The sequence below is a fragment of the Lampetra planeri genome, chromosome 31, assembly GCF_965212315.1.
Source record: "Lampetra planeri chromosome 31, kcLamPlan1.2.h2, whole genome shotgun sequence".
In the NCBI taxonomy this organism is placed as follows: Eukaryota; Metazoa; Chordata; class Hyperoartia; order Petromyzontiformes; family Petromyzontidae; genus Lampetra; species Lampetra planeri.
In genome coordinates this window covers 8,798,941-8,817,906 of record NC_136137.1, presented here as the reverse complement: position 1 = coordinate 8,817,906, position 18,966 = coordinate 8,798,941, and the positions used below count along the sequence as shown (strand labels likewise).

At 46.5% G+C, this 18,966-nt stretch overlaps 1 protein-coding gene across 1 annotated transcript in view; it reads left to right on the top strand.

The window, feature by feature from the left end:
• The window catches only part of DNAH7 (dynein axonemal heavy chain 7), a 72,809-nt gene extending 55,764 nt beyond the window's left edge, over positions 1-17,045 (top strand). Inside the window, exons 49-64 of the mRNA XM_078609217.1 lie at positions 537-670; positions 1,314-1,649; positions 2,200-2,326; positions 3,056-3,250; positions 6,075-6,167; positions 7,011-7,187; positions 8,471-8,632; positions 9,654-9,854; positions 10,653-10,814; positions 11,292-11,477; positions 12,284-12,421; positions 14,071-14,301; positions 14,402-14,554; positions 14,717-14,894; positions 15,320-15,423; positions 15,960-17,045. Of these exons, the coding sequence (XP_078465343.1) occupies positions 537-670; positions 1,314-1,649; positions 2,200-2,326; positions 3,056-3,250; positions 6,075-6,167; positions 7,011-7,187; positions 8,471-8,632; positions 9,654-9,854; positions 10,653-10,814; positions 11,292-11,477; positions 12,284-12,421; positions 14,071-14,301; positions 14,402-14,554; positions 14,717-14,894; positions 15,320-15,423; positions 15,960-16,166 (2,784 nt within the window). The 3' untranslated portion in view covers positions 16,167-17,045. The remainder of the gene's footprint in view (positions 1-536; positions 671-1,313; positions 1,650-2,199; positions 2,327-3,055; positions 3,251-6,074; positions 6,168-7,010; positions 7,188-8,470; positions 8,633-9,653; positions 9,855-10,652; positions 10,815-11,291; positions 11,478-12,283; positions 12,422-14,070; positions 14,302-14,401; positions 14,555-14,716; positions 14,895-15,319; positions 15,424-15,959) is intronic.
• The last annotated feature ends 1,921 nt before the right edge of the window (positions 17,046-18,966 follow it).

The following is an 18,966-nucleotide window of genomic DNA, read 5'->3' as shown; positions in this document are numbered from 1 at the left end:
GTTTTCGTGCCATATAACACGTCATTGAAAATAAATGCCTAAAAACTATGAACTAGCAAATATTTATTGTATAATTGAACAGGAGTTTGCTTAATAGGCTTTCTCCTCAGAGACCAATTATTTACACCGCTGATACCAGCCTTTGACAAATACATTAACCTGTGGGTCCTTTTGTATCACACCAGTCTGGCCAAATATAAGCAGCTTGGGCAGGAGGGTTTTATGACATAACCAAAGCAACCTCACTTGCGGGAGGAGCTCACTAATGGCACTACGTCCAGATCTTTCAATGGTCTGTAGTTGTTCATACAGTCTAGTCTGGTTGTACCCTGAATGGATTGTAGGCAGGTTGTCGTGAATATTTCAAGCTGGCACAAGTGATTCTGTAATTGGGTCCACGTTTCAAACAATGTGCTCAGACCAGGTTGGTTGGTTGATAATCAGCGAAGCCCTTAGAGGCCATTATGTGTCAGATGGCCTAACTGGGTTTTCTGTTGTCACGTGCCAATCACGGACTCTGATGTTCCCTCCAACAGGTGACTCTGCTGAACTTCATGATCACCCCCGAGGGCATGCAAGACCAACTCCTGGGCATCGTCGTTGCGAAGGAACGCCCGGATTTGGAAGAGGAAAAGCAATCTCTTATTCTTCAAAGTGCAGAAAATAAGAGGTCTGTGATAATGTGTAAGATATCACTTGAAAACTAAAATCTATAATTGAAAATAACTTTAAAATGTCTTCACTTCCTTTTGAATTTTCACTACTTATTCAAGAATTTCATGTGAAATGGTCGACCGAGTGGCGTTCATCAAGTTAAGTGAAAATGTCCTCTAATTTACATTTATTTATATTTCAATCTAAGGAGAAGTTTCCCTCAAAGCTATTTTTGGATAACCCAGCCCAGGTCCTAAATATTCTCACCAATGAAAAAAAAAATCTATTGTCACTCTTCATGAGACCATCTTCTCTTCTTTCAGTGACATGGTTTAGTGAGGAGTTATATCTATGTAACTGTGAAATCACTGACGTTTCAAGTGGAAAAGAGTTGATGGCCTCTGGCTGCTCCCCAACAAGTGCACGAAGTAAAGTTAATTATTTAGAAGTTAGTTGTCACTTCAGTGAATTTACAGCATTGAGAAACTAAAGGAATGTGTTTCATCGCCATGTGAAGGATATCTCTAGCAGGGCCTGTTAAGAAACACCATTGACTCTCAGGCCACACTGCAACAGGAATATTGAATGTACTCAGCCCGTGTTGTAGAGTATGATGTAAAGTGTAAAGCACTGCCCTGACAAATGCCATTCGTTGTTAGGCAACTGAAGGAAATAGAAGACAAGATTCTGGAGGTTCTGTCGACATCAGAGGGGAACATCTTGGAGGATGAAACAGCCATCAAGGTGCTGTCTTCCTCCAAGGTTTTAGCCAACGAGACTTCCGAGAAGCAGTCCAAAGCTGAGGAGACGGAGCGAAAGATCGATGCCGCACGACTTGGCTACCGCCCCGTCGCGCTGCACTCCTCCATCCTCTTCTTCTCCATCGCCGACCTGGCCAGCATCGAGCCTATGTACCAGTACTCGCTCGGGTGGTTCATCACCCTCTTCACCATGTCCATCCACAACTCGGAGAAGTCTGACAATCTTGACACACGGTCAGTAATGCTGCTGCTGCTGCATTGTGGGACGGTCTCCCTGCATGGGCGGTGACGCGACCAAGCGGTAGTGCGCCAGCCGGTCGGTGCTGAGGTTCACAGTTCGGATCCAGCAGCCACATTGGTAGCGGGTGTGATAACTGTAATAGTACGAGGCGCTGTCTGCTGCACAGTGGACGTTAAAGATCCCATGACGTAATTCGCAAGAGTAGGCCATTGTGTGCCGACGTTACGATCCTAATCTGCCAAATTCGAAAATTTTCCTGCAAATTACCCCGAACAGATTGTACGTGGCAATCATTGCCGCCTACATGCAGACTAATGCCCCGGGTCACTCTGCCCTGGTCTATTGAGTCCTCTGCTAGTTAAACAGAAGAAACTTGAACTCTGAGATGCACTCAAATCTGCTTCCAGTCTCAACTTATACACACACACATATGTGTGTATGTATAGGTTTACGCATACACGTATGTGCTACCAATGTGGCCTAATTTGAATGAGTTAGTACATACTGCAATATTCATGTACGTGCAATATTTCTCCTGTACAGGCTCCAGACACTGAAGGACCACTTCACCTACTCCTTGTACACGAACGTTTGCCGCTCTTTGTTTGAAAAGGATAAGTTGCTGTTTTCTCTGAGCCTCACCATCAACCTGCTGAGACACGAACATCTGGTGAGTGCTGCCGCGAGGTGATTGTAAAGAGGATGACGCTGTTACCACCGTCGTGTTGTCCATGATCTGCAGCTCCTTGCTCCTAATTCACGTCTAGCTGGTGCATTGTGTCAGTGAATTGTATATTTGCTGATGACGTTTACCCTTACAACTGAATTAAATACATTATTTACTGAGACTGAGTTCGCTGATAATACTGCCATCGCAGCGAAGACTTAAACGATTATTCACATGCCGTATAATTATTTATTTTTATGTTTATATTGCGATGAAACGCGAGCCCGGTACAATTCGCCGATGAACTTTGGAGAGGGCGGGGGGGCGGAACAGAAATTCCCCTGAATTCCAATTCAGCACGACGGCACCGTACGCATTCAATGTGCCGGGAACTTTAACTATTTAACTTTTTATTTCAAATAAGTTTATGCGTGATACGTCTTAAAATGTTGAAGGGTTCATCTCTTAATTAATCACTACTCATGGGTAACTGTTCATATAGCAATTCAAGACTGTTCATCTGGAAACATTCTGAAAAGTTACTTTCTATCAGGGCCCCTCAGAGTATACGGCGTAACAGTGCAGTCTCTAACTATCATTCACTCCATCTGTGGCCCCTCTGTGTGCTCTGAAGAAGGGCCATCGCCTGGAACGTCACCTCCTATGTATTTAATTCCTTAATACCTGGATGACGAGGAGCCCACGTATGCTGATTGTGGGTGCGCTCTACAGATTGATGAAGAGGAGTGGAGGTTCCTTCTCACTGGAGGAATTGGCCTGGACAACCCATTCTCCAGTCCGTGCGCCTGGCTGCCTACCAAGGCGTGGGACGAGATCTGCCGACTCGACGCTCTGCCCTCCTTCCAGGGCATCCGCAAGGAATTCATGCGCCTCAAGGACGGCTGGAAGGACGTGTACGACAAACCTGTGGGTGAACACACAGACCCCCCCCTGTCTCTACACACTGGAGATGTGGGGTGTACATGCAAACGTATGATTAAGGCTGTAAGTCATTGTCGAAGTATAAGTAACCTTTAAAATTGATCTAGTCGTGAGTAATTCACCATTTGTTTTGTCATGGATAGTCTTCATTGAGGTATTTCACCGAGATCATCCCTTGAGATGGAACATCTGGTTTTCAAGGATGTCCATTGTTAAAATAAAGTATTTAAAACTATTTTTTTATTTTAGCAGGTAAGGCCCACTGAACTATATAGCTCTTTTTCAGAAGCGACCTGTCCACAAATGATAGCTCAACGAAGTGGCTTATTGCGTGGAAATTGATAGCAGCAGCCAAATACTCTACACGCATGTTTCTAAATGTGGAGGGAAAAACCGGAGGACCCGGAGAAAAATCCACACGATCACGGGGAGAACACGCAAACTCCAAATATACAGGCATTTTCAAGATCGGGATCGAACCCACAACCTCCTCCATACCATGCTAGGGAGGTAACATCTCGCCATAGAAATCACGTAATGACGATGGTGCACACACAGAGTTTCCTTCGTGAGCTCACTGTCACACAAAACGGTGTCTACGAACGTGCACCGTCACTGGTGCATGCTGCTCATCGCACATTTGATGGGGTTTCTTTTCCCAAAGATCTTTATATATTTACTATCTAGGTAGCATAGATCGCAATAATGCAATTTATATTGGACTCAAGAAAAATAATACTTTGTTTGCATCTATCATGTAATAACTTAAGTAGTTTGAACTAATATTGATGCATATTATTGACGCAAACTCTTGTAAATATCTTGATTGGACTGTTTTAATATTTCTGGATGCCTCAAGGTAACATGCTATAAAATTTGTTTAATTTTCACAACTAATAAGAGAGACTCGGTTAAACCTCGTTTTAGCTTTTATGGCTGAACAGCAATAACGATGGTGGATCGCTCACTAATTCACCTCCTTATCACTCTTCTATTGCTACTGCCATAGTTACCATTGTGTGTGGGTATGTTGACCTTCTTTCACATCGTATTTAGCCAATTGTATTAATTGGGAGGTGTGAAAGGTGTGAACTTCACTTGTTGAGTCTTCCCCCCCATGTTGAGGACTGGGCCATACCAGATTGACTGTTTCGTCTCTGGTTCACGCTGTGTTCACTCTAATTTAATCAAATCTAAATTATATTTATAGAGCGGTTTCACTCAAGGTGCTTGATTACATAGCTTACAAACGATGACAGAAAGGAATGATGTAGTTGACAGGGGTGTACGACGATTGGTGAATGAATGACACCGATAGAGGGTACATGGGATCACGAAAGGGTAGGGGAGGGACAGCAAGGAGTGGAGGGGCGAGGGGAGGGAGGAGGCAGAGAATGGGCAATAGGGAAGAGGTGGAGCTTTAAGAGAGGGACAGAAGGAGGTTAAGGAGGAAGCATTGGTTAATGCACAGGGGAAGTTGATTCCAGTGGAGGGATGCAAGGAGGGAGAAGGACCGAAAACGGGATTGGACACAGGGAGAAGGAGGGACAGGGCGAGACAGAGAGGGAGAGAGAAGATTGGGAGCGAAGTGGACGAGAGGAGGGGACGTGGAATGAGATAAGAGAGGCGAGGTGATGAGGTGGGGCAAGACCATGCAGAGATTCAAAGATGAGCGTCAACTATATGAAGAGCCAGCGGTGTAGTGAACGGAAAGCCAGTGAAGTTGCAGGAGGAAGGATGAAGTGTGAGATTTAAAGGGGAGATTGCAGGTCACAGTGCTCCTCATTCCACTTCACCCACACTGCTACGTTTTGGCATTCCCTTCTCTTCTCTATCCCCGCCTCCCTCCAAGCTCTCACAACAACTTTGCTAATTTCACGTAACGTGTAAACTCTTACCTAATGCAGCCTTGATCGTGCTGTTTGTTGCTCGCCGCTTGACCCTTTTGGCCTTTGGACATGCGCTTAGCAACTGTTTAAGGATGATATGAAGAGCATCTCAGGCAAAGTGGGCACACCGCTCAAGACCATCGCTCCCAGTGCGGATGCAAATCCCCAATGAACCTACTGTCATTGAAGGATGCACGTACTGTACTGTACAATTTAAATGACTTCTCGCATCTTTTGTTTGTTTAACTGAAATGCTGTGTGCTTGCAAATGTTGTTGCTGATTGTTATGTTGCTGCATTTGCAGGCCTTCCTCTTAGATTTTTCCATTTAGTTTAATTTAATTATTTGCCAGTTGTATTCTCAATAATATGTGTGACCTATCAGCCCTCAAGCACCACCATAGCGGTTGTTATGGGCAGGTCACCCTTCAAAAATATCTGTTTAGCTTGGTGGGCCTTACCTTAATATCATATTTCATGATTTATTACAGCAAAATGTATCTACTTTAATCCAACTATGTTTGTATCCAGGAAAACCATAGTGAGTCACATGACTCTATTTCACGACAGTCCTGCATTGGGACTCTCCAATCAATGAGGAAACCAGAGCACTCGGAGAAAACCCACGCATGCGAGAGGACAAAAAACTATCCCCGTACAGATAGAAACAGATGGCGATTAGTCCACTTGCAATACTGCCTTCTCCTGGCGAGCTAGGGTCTGGCACCTCCTCGACGCCCACAGGAAGGGATTTTCACAATATCTGTGCAGTGATCCACCAACTCTCGCTGCTGCCTCCACACAGCGCTGGATCGCAGGCAGCCACGTGCAACGGAGCCAACGCCGCCCGGGCTCATTAAGTCTCACACAGAGTCTGTGTACGTGTATGGGGGATGAAAATATCTTGTGGCGAGTGTGCAGGAGCCTCACCACGCCATGTTCCCTGGGGACTGGCAGGGCAAGCTGGGCCACTTTCAGCGCATGCTGGTCATCCGATGTCTGCGACCGGACAAGGTGACCGTCGGGGCGCGTGGGTTCCCGTGACGTGTTGTAGCAGTTGTGTCCGTCGTGGGCGTCATCTCGTTTTCACAGAGAGCAGCACTTGTGGCTCTTACCACAGTGAATCGGGCTTGTTCAGTGACAGTGGGCAAGCCGGTAATCGTTTGCAGAGTCGGCTACCGATTCCAAAACTTGGGAGCGGGTGATCGATCCCAGTGGCGTCAACCCTTGAAACCGCACGGCACGTGCGGACATTTGGTCAGTGGCAGCCCGTCTTTACGCACCAGCGCCAGGCCCAAGTCACCACTTGGGTCATTGCCCTCGATTCTCAGTTACAAAGTAAAGGTACAGCTCTGCAATTGTTCGCACGTGCCACTGCTGGTGGAAGGACCTCCATGAGAGGGAGCTGTCGAGAATATTTTGGTCTACTCTGTCACGCTGACTGGGACGTGTTGGAAGAGGTGGGCGTACCCACAGTTTACCCCACCACACGTGACCTGCTTGATCAGCTGTGATGTAGCCATCTACACTCCTGCATGGACAGAGGCAAGGGGGGCATGGGGGAGGGGGGATTTTAAGCAAACCCCCCCTCCTTGTTTCAGCTGCCACGCCGGGAGATTTCAGTCGAAGCGGCGACCTCCAGGTTGCAGATCCAGTGCGCGAATCCTTACGCCACAGTGGCGAACATTTTAAGTTCGTCGGTACACATTTCTAAATGAACGAGTGACCACTCTTTTTTTTCACGCTATTACCGATAACGCAAACCTTCCCCCCCCACCCCTGTTTCTTTTTTAACAACCCTGCAATTAATACACCGATCGTCCATAATCGTACCCCTTGCTCCCCTGCCTCCACAAGGTGATCCCCATGGTCCAGGAGTTCGTGACGTCGAACCTGGGCCGCGAGTTCATTGAGCCTCCTCCATTCGACCTGGCCAAGGCGTTCGCCGACAGCCACTGCTGCGCACCGCTCCTCTTTGTGCTGTCGCCCGGCGCCGATCCCATGGCGGCTCTGCTCAAGTTCGCCGACGACCAGGTGCCCAGCATGGGAACGAATCGTGCCGTCGGGAAATAAAATTCGATCACGGGCGCAAATGGCATCGGCGCCATTTCCATGTACGGCAAGGCTGTCGCGAAGGATGGCGTCATTTGTTTCGCAGACTTGTAGTCTGCAGTAGTTTCGCAGGAGGGGGAGAAGTTGCTTTGTGGTTTTTCCCAGTTGAGTAATTTATGGATACACTTTTTGGGTTTGGCAAATATGGGCCATAACTCTGGCACAGTGGCCTACGCTTTCGAATGATGTCGCGGGATCTTTAACGTCCACTGTGAGCAGATGGCGTGTATATTGGTGGTTAGTCCAACCTGCAGTATTGACCAGGGTGGTCTGCTGGAATCGAACCATTACAGCCACTTTACACGAGAAATCGAAAGCAGTGCATAAACACAAATCGATATTAAATCATATCATATCATGGTAAGTCCTCGCTTAACACGTGTTCACACTATGACGTGGTTCTTCCGCTACGGAACACTTTGCGCACAACGCTGAACACGCCCATTATAACGCGGGGCACTCGCCATTATAATGCGGAAGTTGCCCATTATAACGCGATTTCTGAGCTGTCGACAATGAACTACCTTCTTGAGCTGCAAGGCTGAGCAGTGTGATGTAGTACGCGGAACGATATAGTCAAGCGGCGGAATACCATCAGTTATTTGTCCTGCCATCTTTCTGCGCGTGCATACGTCTTATCTCGGCAAACTTTATTATTTCATTATTTATGGATATTTTTCTTTTTTCGCTGAAAGCAGCAGTTTTCAGGAACTCATCTACCGCGTTAAACGAAGACTTACTATATATTTGAAAAATGTTGCTGGCTTCCTGCCTGGATTCCTGTGTGCCTGGCTGGCACGCAAGTGCACATATGCGCGATGGCATCACCTACATCCCACAGCGTCGATACGTGGATTTCGCTGACGTCACACCTCTTACCCACCCAATCTCCACTCTGGGCGTAGATCCTGCACCGTCATCCTCACAAATTGTATATTTATTCCACAAAGGTTTTGCGGGTGGGCGGATAGTAATATCCGAAGGACCTGTAGGCTGCTCGTTAAATTATGCACGACTACTGTAATGTTATATGCTGTTGCTGTCAAAATCAGTTACTCTTATCCACTGGCATGCAGACACTAGTTATAACCCATAACAAATACAAATACGTCTTGGCACAAAGCCCTGAGGGAGCACGAAAATCGGATCTATGTGGAACATGCGAGTGACGGTGGTGACGTGTAGCTGCTACTCTGTGCCCACAGGGGTTTGGTGGTTCCAAGATGAGCTCCCTGTCCCTGGGTCAAGGCCAGGGCCCGATTGCCAAACGCATGCTGGAGCAAGCGGTAAGGGACGGCTCCTGGGTGGTGCTGCAGAACTGTCATCTGGCCACCTCCTGGATGACCACACTGGACAGCATCTGCGAGGTATCGACAATCAACACTGCTCACTCACGCTGCGTAGCTAAGCGCCCGCCCACCTGCTCCTATGTCACCTGCTGCTGGATTGTGGCTGACACCGTTGTACAATAATGCGCTGTCGAGTAGCGGTGGACATCATGTCACGGTGATGTAGTGGTTTCTTGAGAGTAGCTTTTGTGTTACTGTTCAGGAAATCCTCACCTTAAACCTCACCCTCACTGCAAAAAATGCCAATGGGTTTAACACATAGGCTTTCTACATCATGAGGCCTCCTTTGCCAGTACCAAAATATAATAATAGTTTTTTCCCCTTTTTTCTGGCAACAAAACTGAAACCTTTTTACAAGGAATCATGTTTACATTAACCACAATACCTGCGGTCAGAATGCAAGCAAAAAACACACTCTGATAATATATGCATTATCCTGGAAACTGATTCGTCCACACCAGAGACAGCTTTCCTTAGAGCCTGGTCTCATACGGTGTGTCGGCGTCATGGTCTAAAATTGCCGAATTTGAAATATGATACCACAAATTAGTTCATTGGAAACTACATAACAATGTCACCCCTGACTTAAAACTTTCGTGACTGCAGGAATTCATATTTTTGGCTCTTTCGGTAAAGTCACGTAGATGGAAAATAAAAATTAAATTAAATTAAAAGGAAAAATAAATAAAAAATGAAAGCAAAAAGCCCACGACGTTTCGATCGCAACACAAGCGGTCTTCTTTCTCTCTGCCTGATGAAGACCGCTTGTGTTGCGATCGAAACGTCGTGGCTTTTTTGCTTTTATTTTTAATTTATTTTTATTTTATATTTACTGAAAGAACCAAGACTATGAATGTCACCCCTGCTGTATATCTACTGCAGACAACAGTACGTGCAACACAGTACCTTCGTGATAGCCTTATGCTATTAGAATGGCACAAATACCAAATGTAGAAAACTATTATCATCTTATAGGAAAAACATTTCATAGTGAAGAGAACAGAGTGCTCTGCGATGTGAGCTGCGATTTTGTTTTTAGGAGCTGAATCCAGAAACGACGCATCCAGACTTCCGCTTGTGGCTGACAAGCTACCCATCAGCTACCTTCCCTGTGGCCGTGCTACAAAACGGAGTCAAGATGACAAATGAGGCACCAAAGGGACTCCGCTCGAACATCACCCGCTCCTACCTCATGGACCCCATCTCTGACCCAGACTTCTTCAACAGCTGCACCAAACCAGTAACGATGACCAGCACTGCTTGTTCCACACGCCCAGATCCTAGCCTTGCCACATTTAATATTTACAAAGATTGTTAAATAACCAAGCCTGAAAACATCACAAATATGTTTTCTGTGTTCATGCTGGTCTTTATATATATGTAATGAAAATTTTTTTAATAGCTCATTCACGCTAGCACGGCCTCTCAAACCATGCATGATGTTCAATCTTGATTTGAAGCTTTCGTGACTGCAGGAATTCATACTCTTTTGTTATTTCGGTAAAGTCACGTAGATAGAAAAAATAACTAGTTATTATAACTAGCTGTTTGGCTGCATCCTCCTCACCCAGGTATGGTCAGTGCCCAACGGCCATTTCACAATCGCTGGATTTCACCACAAAACCTGCCACAATGTCATGAATTCCCAAATCTTCGAACACTCAATACAATGCAATCATCAGAGTGCATTTTAGGACCAGTGAAAATAAATATCAAGTGTCATCCTAATGCTTAAATTACGAGTTTTGGATTTTAACATTTCAGTTTTCAGAGTTTTAAGGACAATTTCATATCTCTACTCTTTGGTTATTTCGGTAAAGTCACGTAGATAGAAAAAATAACTAGTTAATAACTATTTAGTAAAAGTCACGTAAATATAAAAAATAACTAGTTAGATAGAAAACTAGTTATTTGTTCTAGTTATTTTTTCTATCTACGTGACTTTACCGAAAGAACCAAAGAGCATGCATGATGTTGCTTGCTCTGCATAGCGTCTGGTGACGATGTCTGCAAAGTGATATCTGGTGTCTGTGTGCAGGGAGAATTCAAGAAACTGCTGTTTGGCCTCACATTCTTCCACGCATTGGCGCAAGAAAGGAGAAAATTTGGACCTCTGGGCTGGAACAATCCTTACGAATTTAACGAAACAGACTTGCGCATCAGCGTGCAGCAACTCCACATCTTCCTGTGCCAATACGAGGTGACACACAACTGCAACATGACTTGACATATATTACCATGTGAGTGCCTGGGGACTCTAGGCATACGAATTGGGATGAGAACCACTCTAAGCTCATTTAAGGAAGGATATGCTGACCTTGACCTCGACTCTATGATTGTAGCGCCGATTATCAGGGCCACCCAGAGGGGCGAGGAAAAGGGGCAATTGTCCCAGGTCTTACCCAAAAGAGGGCCCCACTTACGGGCCCGTTCATTGTCACGAATGAATAAGGAGGCCCTACGTGACATTCTGTCCTGGGCCTCCACGAACCTCTGGGCAGCCTCGCCGATTATGGCTCGTAAAGTAACGCCACAGGAAAACGGTAAACCTAGTTTACTTGTTGAGAGAGAACCATTGAGGAAATGCAGTCGAACTCTTGCTCATTGCATTTAGCATCTTGCTAGAGCCACGAAGAACAACAACGACAACAACGAAAATGTCTGCTGTCACGTGCAGGATACGCCGTTTGAAGCTCTGCGGTACATGACGGGCGAGTGCAACTACGGAGGCCGTGTGACGGATGAGTGGGACCGCCGCACACTGCGCACCATCCTCAGCAAGTTCTACTGCGAGGACATCGTTGCGAACGAGCAGTACAAGTTTGACAGCAGCGGCCACTACTACGCTCCCCCGGATGGCGACGTGAGAACCGCTACCCTTCTATCTCTACTCGCATGGCTGCTGTTCCCGTGAACTTCACTCCTTGATTCCTCCATGCGTGTTGAGGACTCGGTCCACCAGGCATCGACTGTCGCGTCTCATTCCTGCATGCTGTGTTCAACAAACATGCTGCAGCACATAACAACACACTCACTGACTCACTCATTCCGTCACTCACCCATTCACTCACACACCCACTCATCCACTCACTAAACCACCATGCTGCAGCACGCAACACTTTTCTTTACGCTTCTTCCCTCGCGCTGCTCGACTTTACAATTCCTACCATCGTCTCGTTTATCACTTCCGATTGGCACGATTTGCTACGTGCGGTGCGAAAGAAGTTCAACATGCACACATCCAACCATTGCTCAATTCTGTAAACGTGTTAATAACTCTTACCTATCACAACTATGACAGCGCTCTTTGTTGCTGGCCGCTTGCTGTGTTTGGCCTTTGGGCCTACTGTGCTCAGAAACTGTGTAAACAAAAGTATCTGCCAGGGCCCTCAAGGGTGCCACCAGCAGTATTTCCTCCAGGCCCATTGCTGTCTCAGGAGAGACCTCCGATTGGAGTTGGGTAACCGCTGTGGTCCACATGCACGAGCTGTCCGTGATTATCCCTGTTGCTCGAGTGTTGCGAGCACATGATGTCAACCCCGTCACCAATGACTGCACACAAACACCATCACATTAAACTTGGTTCTGCACTTAATTTGGCAAGAGTTCCAATGTTGTGTTTACAAAGAAATGAGTAAAAAGTATATAAATGCTGACTGTGTTCTCCAGTACGACAGCTACCTGGAGTACGCCAAATCCCTCCCGATCAACTCTGACCCAGAGGTGTTTAGCATGAACGCCAATGCCGATATAACCAAGGACCAGGCGGAGACACAGCAGCTGTTTGACTGCATCCTCCTCACCCAGGTATGGTCAGTGCCCAACGGCCATTTCACAATCGCTGGATTTCACCACAAAACCTGCCACAATGTCATGAATTCCCAAATCTTCGAACACTCAATACAATGCAATCATCAGAGTGAATTTTAGGACAAGTGAAAATAAATATCAAGTGTCATCCTAATGTTTAAATTACGAGTTTTGGATTGTAACATTTCGGTTTTCAGAGTTTTAAGGACAATTTCATATCTCTACTCTTTGGTTATTTCGGTAAAGTCACGTAGGTATTAAATAAAATAAATCACGACGTTTCGGGCGCAACACAAGGGTCCATCAGTCACGAAAGCTTCAAATCAAGATTGAATTTCACATCTCATTTTTTAATGTTGGATAATTTTCACGTAATAATTACATTTGTTGTATGTATATTTAACTTCTTTTGCACCGTACATAGCCAACCGTGCTAATCGGAGGTGGGGGGGGGAGGACAACAAACTAAGCAGATAAAGCAGTTATTCTGCGAACGAAAGTGATGATGTCATCCAATGTCATGTGACAAAATTTTGGGCGGCATAATCAGAGAAGTGAGGCGGAAACAATGTTGCGTCTTTTGACATCATAGTTACAGATCCCAAATATCCACAGAATTTGGATTATCCACAATTTTGTATCACAGCCCAATTTTTCAGATTAACTTGACAAACTGTGGTTTATGGACACACCGTCGAAGCAAACATTTCGGATAGAATCCAGATACAGTTAGGTGCCATTGTTTTTAGCATTTAAAGATGTACATTACTTGCAAATGCACTATATTTGTGAACTAAACTAAGCATCATGCAAGTGAACATGCGGGTCCAAAGCTAAACAGACCCATTCCCTGATTTCTCATGGCTCTTATTGATAACAATTCCACTTCTTTTTTTCACCATGATTCAGAAGCATATTTGCCCTCGCGTATAAAGTCACCGAAGACATTTGTGGGAAACCAATATACAAACAATGTTACGACTGTCAAAACATGAAATTGGTATGGTAGCATTTTTCATATAATCCAGCTTAGGGGCCGTCCATAAATGACGTCACGCACCTGGGGGGGGGGGGGGTCAGACATTTGTGACGATGTGTGACGAGGGGGGGGGAGGTTTGAGAAATGTGACGTCACATCAAAATGTGCAACTTTAAATAAATATAGACAACACGTTCTACTTAATTAAATAGACTTTTTAATACATGTTTTCTCCTACAACATCAGAGTGCAGCGCCACATTACATACGCACTACATTGACAATAGTTTAAAGCGATTTGAAGTATGTTTTATATTTTTTTTGGGGGGGGGGGCAGAGCTTTGTGACGTCATATTTGAGGGGGGGGTCTGACTTTTTGTGACGCCGTGTGACGAAGGGGGAGGGGGGTCAAAAATCGTCCAAAATCGTGTGACGTCATTTATGGACGGCCCCTTCGCAAATAGTGTGTTTTGTAATTAATATTCTGCATCTCAAACCGCTGTCGAGGCACGGGAAACTAGACGAGCAGGAAGACAGCCGGAACCGGCGCTAACAATTCCACAATCTTTGTGGTCCTGTTTTGGATTGTTTGGCCAACTTCATGAACTGAACGTGTACGTGACGCACCGAAAGGTGACGGTGATGATTTCATTTCTGGCCTTTCCCAGTCACGGACGTCCAGTGGGGTTGGCAAGTCTTCGGATACGGCGGTCTATGAAGTCACCGACGACATTCTCGGCAAATTGCCCAGCAGCTTTGACATCGAGGCATCGATGCGTAAATTCCCCACCACCTACAGCCAGAGCATGAACACTGTGCTGGTGCAGGAGATGGGCCGCTTCAACGCTCTGCTGGGCACCATTGCCACGTCCTGCGTCAATATCCAGAAGGCACTCAAGGTACTCCAACAGAAAACACCACCAGTCAGAGTAGTGTCGTGAATAATGCGGCATGGGTCCCATGTGTTACTCACGCAAGTGTCCCTGTGTATTGGACTAGGGCCTGGTGGTAATGTCTTCAGAGTTGGAGGAGGTTGTGAGCAGCATTCTCAAAGGGAAGATTCCTAGCCTGTGGATGAAGAAATCCTACCCGAGTCTTAAGCCACTTGGCAGTTACATCAATGACTTCCTGGCAAGATTGAAATTCCTTCAGGTACCTCAGTTTATTCTGTTACAATTTCAACACAATAAAATGTATTACAACTAAAGTATTTAAAATTAATTTGACCAGCCTATTATATTTGCTTTTGGACTGTGGCTTAAAAGTAAGTTGTGCTGCAGAGTGTTGACACAAGGGTTTGCCTCTCTGCTCCAGGACTGGTACGACAATGGCACACCCCACATCTTCTGGGTGTCCGGTTTTTTCTTCACACAAGCGTTCTTGACAGGAGCTCAGCAGAACTTTTCCCGCAAATACACCATCCCCATCGATCTTCTCGGCTTCGAATTTGAGGTTATGGATGACAAGACGTACAAACAAGCCCCTGACGACGGTGCGTCTCCAGCACACACCCCTTGCAGGCTGGCGCAGTGGTAATGCTTGTGCCTCACAGCAAATAGAGCCGGGGTTCAATTCCTAACTCGGGCACCTTTCTAAGTGGAGTTTGTATGTTCTCATTCCCCCTGTTCTGCATGGGTGTCCCCCTGAGTTATCCAGATGCCTTCCATTGTAAAAAAGAAAGATCATCCCTCTGGGGTCGATAAAACAATAACCACTTTGTGGGCAAATTAACAGTATGTTGTCCTATGGGGTAGACCTCCCCCCATCATAGGAATATGGAATTTCCACTATTGGCTCAGGGCTGTTAACAGGAGATGGGTATTTGCACATGAATACACTTTTACTTGAGTTACATCTTGATTTAATTGCCTTGTACTGTTATATACAAATACAATACATGCACTGCTTTAATTGCAGGTGTGTACATTCGAGGCCTCTTCCTAGATGGAGCCAGATGGGACCGTAGAACAAAGAAGCTTGCAGAATCATTCCCAAAGGTTCTCTATGATTCCATGCCAGTGGTAAGTCATTGCGACTGAATTATTCTCACAACAACCCAATACTCGCCCATGCTCAAACTGACGCCATAATGAAGACGGTATCTGTAAAACGTCTCTTCACTACGTACATTGATCACGTTACTACAAATGGTTCTCCAACTCGACACACCATATACACACTTAAAATCCATCTCCTATATGAGTGCTATGTAATAATTGTGTTTAGAATGTGTGCTAAAATATCTCTTCCTATTAACCGTTGCAGTATAGTAAATACAGTCACAAAGGATTAAATTGAACAGAATTTAGCATTTTAAGAGCAGTTGCAATACATCATATGCTCAGTTGCATATGGTACTGTCGTACAGCATTCAAAAAGAAACAGACACATTATTACAGCTGTCCGTTGAGTTTGGTGATCCATTCCATGGCGTAACTTTCTTGATGTATAACGTCCATATCTCCTGAATAGGCGTACATGGTACTTGAACAATTCAAGTATTTGAGCAATTTAACATGCATTATTTATTTGGCTTGCGTATTTTTCTTTTCCACAGATGTGGCTGAGACCTTGCAAAAAGGTGGACATTCCCGATAAGCCGTCCTACCTGGCTCCAGTTTATAAAACGAGCGAGCGGAGAGGCACCCTGTCCACCACAGGGCACTCCACAAACTTTGTCATTGCAATGGCCTTGTCCAGTGACCTGCCGGAGTCCCACTGGATCAGCCGCGGGGTAGCGCTCCTGTGCCAGCTCAGTAATTAGGGCCTCACCCCTACGCGTACATACACACTGCGCATGTGCCACACGCACACTGTGCATGTGACACACACTCACTGTGCATGTGATACACACACACTGTGCATGTGACACACACTGCATGTGATACACGCACACTGTGAATGTGACACACACTCACTGTGCATGTGACACACGCACACTGTGCATGTGACACACTCACTGTGCATGTGATACACACACTGTGCATGTAACACACTCGCACTGCATGTGACACACACACACTGTGCATGTAACACACGCACACTGTGCATGTGATATTCTTAATCGTATGCCAACACGTTTACATGCGTGCACGCAGAAACACCCACATCCCACTATGCAGCCAGACGAGGCGATTGTGATGATAACATCGCCGGTACTTGTGATGTTATGGCACACACGATGTACAGCTTTGCATGAAGGGATACAAACTAGAAACACTCCTACATTGTGCAGAGAGGATTTCATGGCATCACCCAAATGGCAAAACCCACAGGAGGCTTCGGGTACATAACTCCAACCAGAATTACACACGCATACGCATTCAACACGAACACTGCACACGTGTACACAACCTAAGCTCTTACACACACAATAACAAAATTTGTTCCAGCAGACTTTCATTGTTTGAAATTCGTTGAAATGTACCCGAGGCAGAGGAGAGATTGTGTGCACATGTCCGCAGCGTCCACGTCAAAGTGCCATGCCCTGGAGTCCAGATCTTACAGCTGTCAGCATTGTTCACCAAATACACATACACAATAGTACCCTTGTTGACATGTTCTTTAATTTCCCATTGTAATGCCGTATTTCAGATTTTTGTTAATCTGTGTGAACAAATATTAATAAAATATTTTGACCAAACCAGATCCGTGTTTCTTTCCACAGCAAAATACACCACAATGACAACTTAGATCTCTCATGCCATGTGGCATGGCAAGGGGGTACTTTGAATCCTCAGAAATGTAATTTAGGCAAATGAATGTAAAACCACATTTCCTGTGATCCTTTTTTTTGTGAAATTATTACCATCCCGGCTAGGACCATCAACTCACTGCACTGTAATCACAGGGAGCTCCAAAGTACGGACAATATTGTAATCAACTATAGTCTGTGCTCCTTAAACGAAGGAATAGAAAAACAACACGAACTTTCTCCTGAAGCCCTCTCGTCGTGGCTGGAGGGGACTGCTTGGATTCAACCCCAGGATTTCAGCGCTGCTGACTCAACATTCTAACCTCCGAGGCCCAGAGAGTAGTTCGCCATCGCTAATATTACACAATTACTGATGTCAGCGACGGTGACCTAAGCTCTATTCTCTCCTTGTGTATGGCAATGTGTGTATAAGATAAATGGCAATGTTGAGGTCTGCTGGCTACGAGAGCTTGTGTGGCTTTGCTTTTGAGGAGCGGTGGCTTACTGAATGGCCCATAGTTTTGGTTACATGGCCACAATCGCACTCCCATGTGTGTAAGTTGAACTTTTTTTGCACCGTATGTGGCCAGCCATGCTCATCGGAGGTGGCTTGTCTTTAATTTTCCATTCATGACGGAGAATGATGTGTCCACGACTCGGAGCGTCTGGGAAAGTGCCCCCTCTCCTGTAAAAGGCAACAGCGCCACCTGCAGGACGATTGGATGCCGTGACACCGGGCGCACCGATTTCCGATGCTTGCTCTCAAGACGCCGAAAGCATCAGAGGATGAAAAATAAGAGTAGGGTTTATCCTTATCTGACAATAGGACATGTTAAGATGTTCAAATACCAAATAGATACCCTTTTCAGGGAATCAAGTCTGCATTAACCACACGTATTTGTGATGAACTTACAAACAAACATGCTCTGATAATTATCAGAGCATCTATATTATAATATCTGCATTGGCTTTGAAACTGATTGGCCTATAATGCTTTAGGATAAAACAGAGATATTAACAACCCGAGCTATTCATGCTTTGATGTTTGCATTACCTTCGTGCTGTTCGCCTTTTGGTGTTCGCTGGTCTAACACTGGGGAGGCAATGCCGTAAAGGAAAGCAGCTCAAGGACGACTGGACGGAGTTGATGCTCTCAGCCAATTACCGCACAACACCAACAATCCACTCACATTTTATTGTGCACTCGATGGGCATCTGGGGGGGATCGCCTCTGGTTGGGGGGGGGGGTCGCATCTGGGGGAGGGGGGGTTGCATCTGGGGGGGGGGGGTCGCCTCTGGTTGGGGGGGGGGGTCGCATTTGGGGGGGGTCGCCTTTGGTTGGGGGGGGGGGTCGCATCTGGGGGAGGGGGGGTTGCATCTGGGGGGGGGGTCGCCTCTGGTTGGGGGGGGGGTCGCATTTGGGGGGGGTCGCCTTTGGTTGGGGGGGGGGGGTCGCATCTGGGGGAGGGGAGGTTGCATCTGGGGGAGGGGGGGTTGCATCTGGGGGGGGGGGTCGCCTCTGGTTGGGGGGGGGGGTCGCATTTGGGGGGGGTTGCCTTTGGTTGGGGGGGGGGTCGCATCTGGGGGAGGGGAGGTTGCATCTGGGGGAGGGGGGGTTGCATCTGGGGGGGGGGGTCGCCTCTGGTTGGGGGGGGGGGTCGCATTTGGGGGGGTCGCCTTTGGTTGGGGGGGGGGGTCGCATCTGGGGGAGGGGAGGTTGCATCTGGGGGAGGGGGGTTTGCATCTGGGGGGGGGGGTCGCCTCTGGTTGGGGGGGGGGTCGCATTTGGGGGGGGGTTGCATCTGGGGGGGGGGTTGCTTCTGGGGGGGGGGGGGGGTTGCATCTGGGGGGGGGTCGCCTCTGGTTGGGG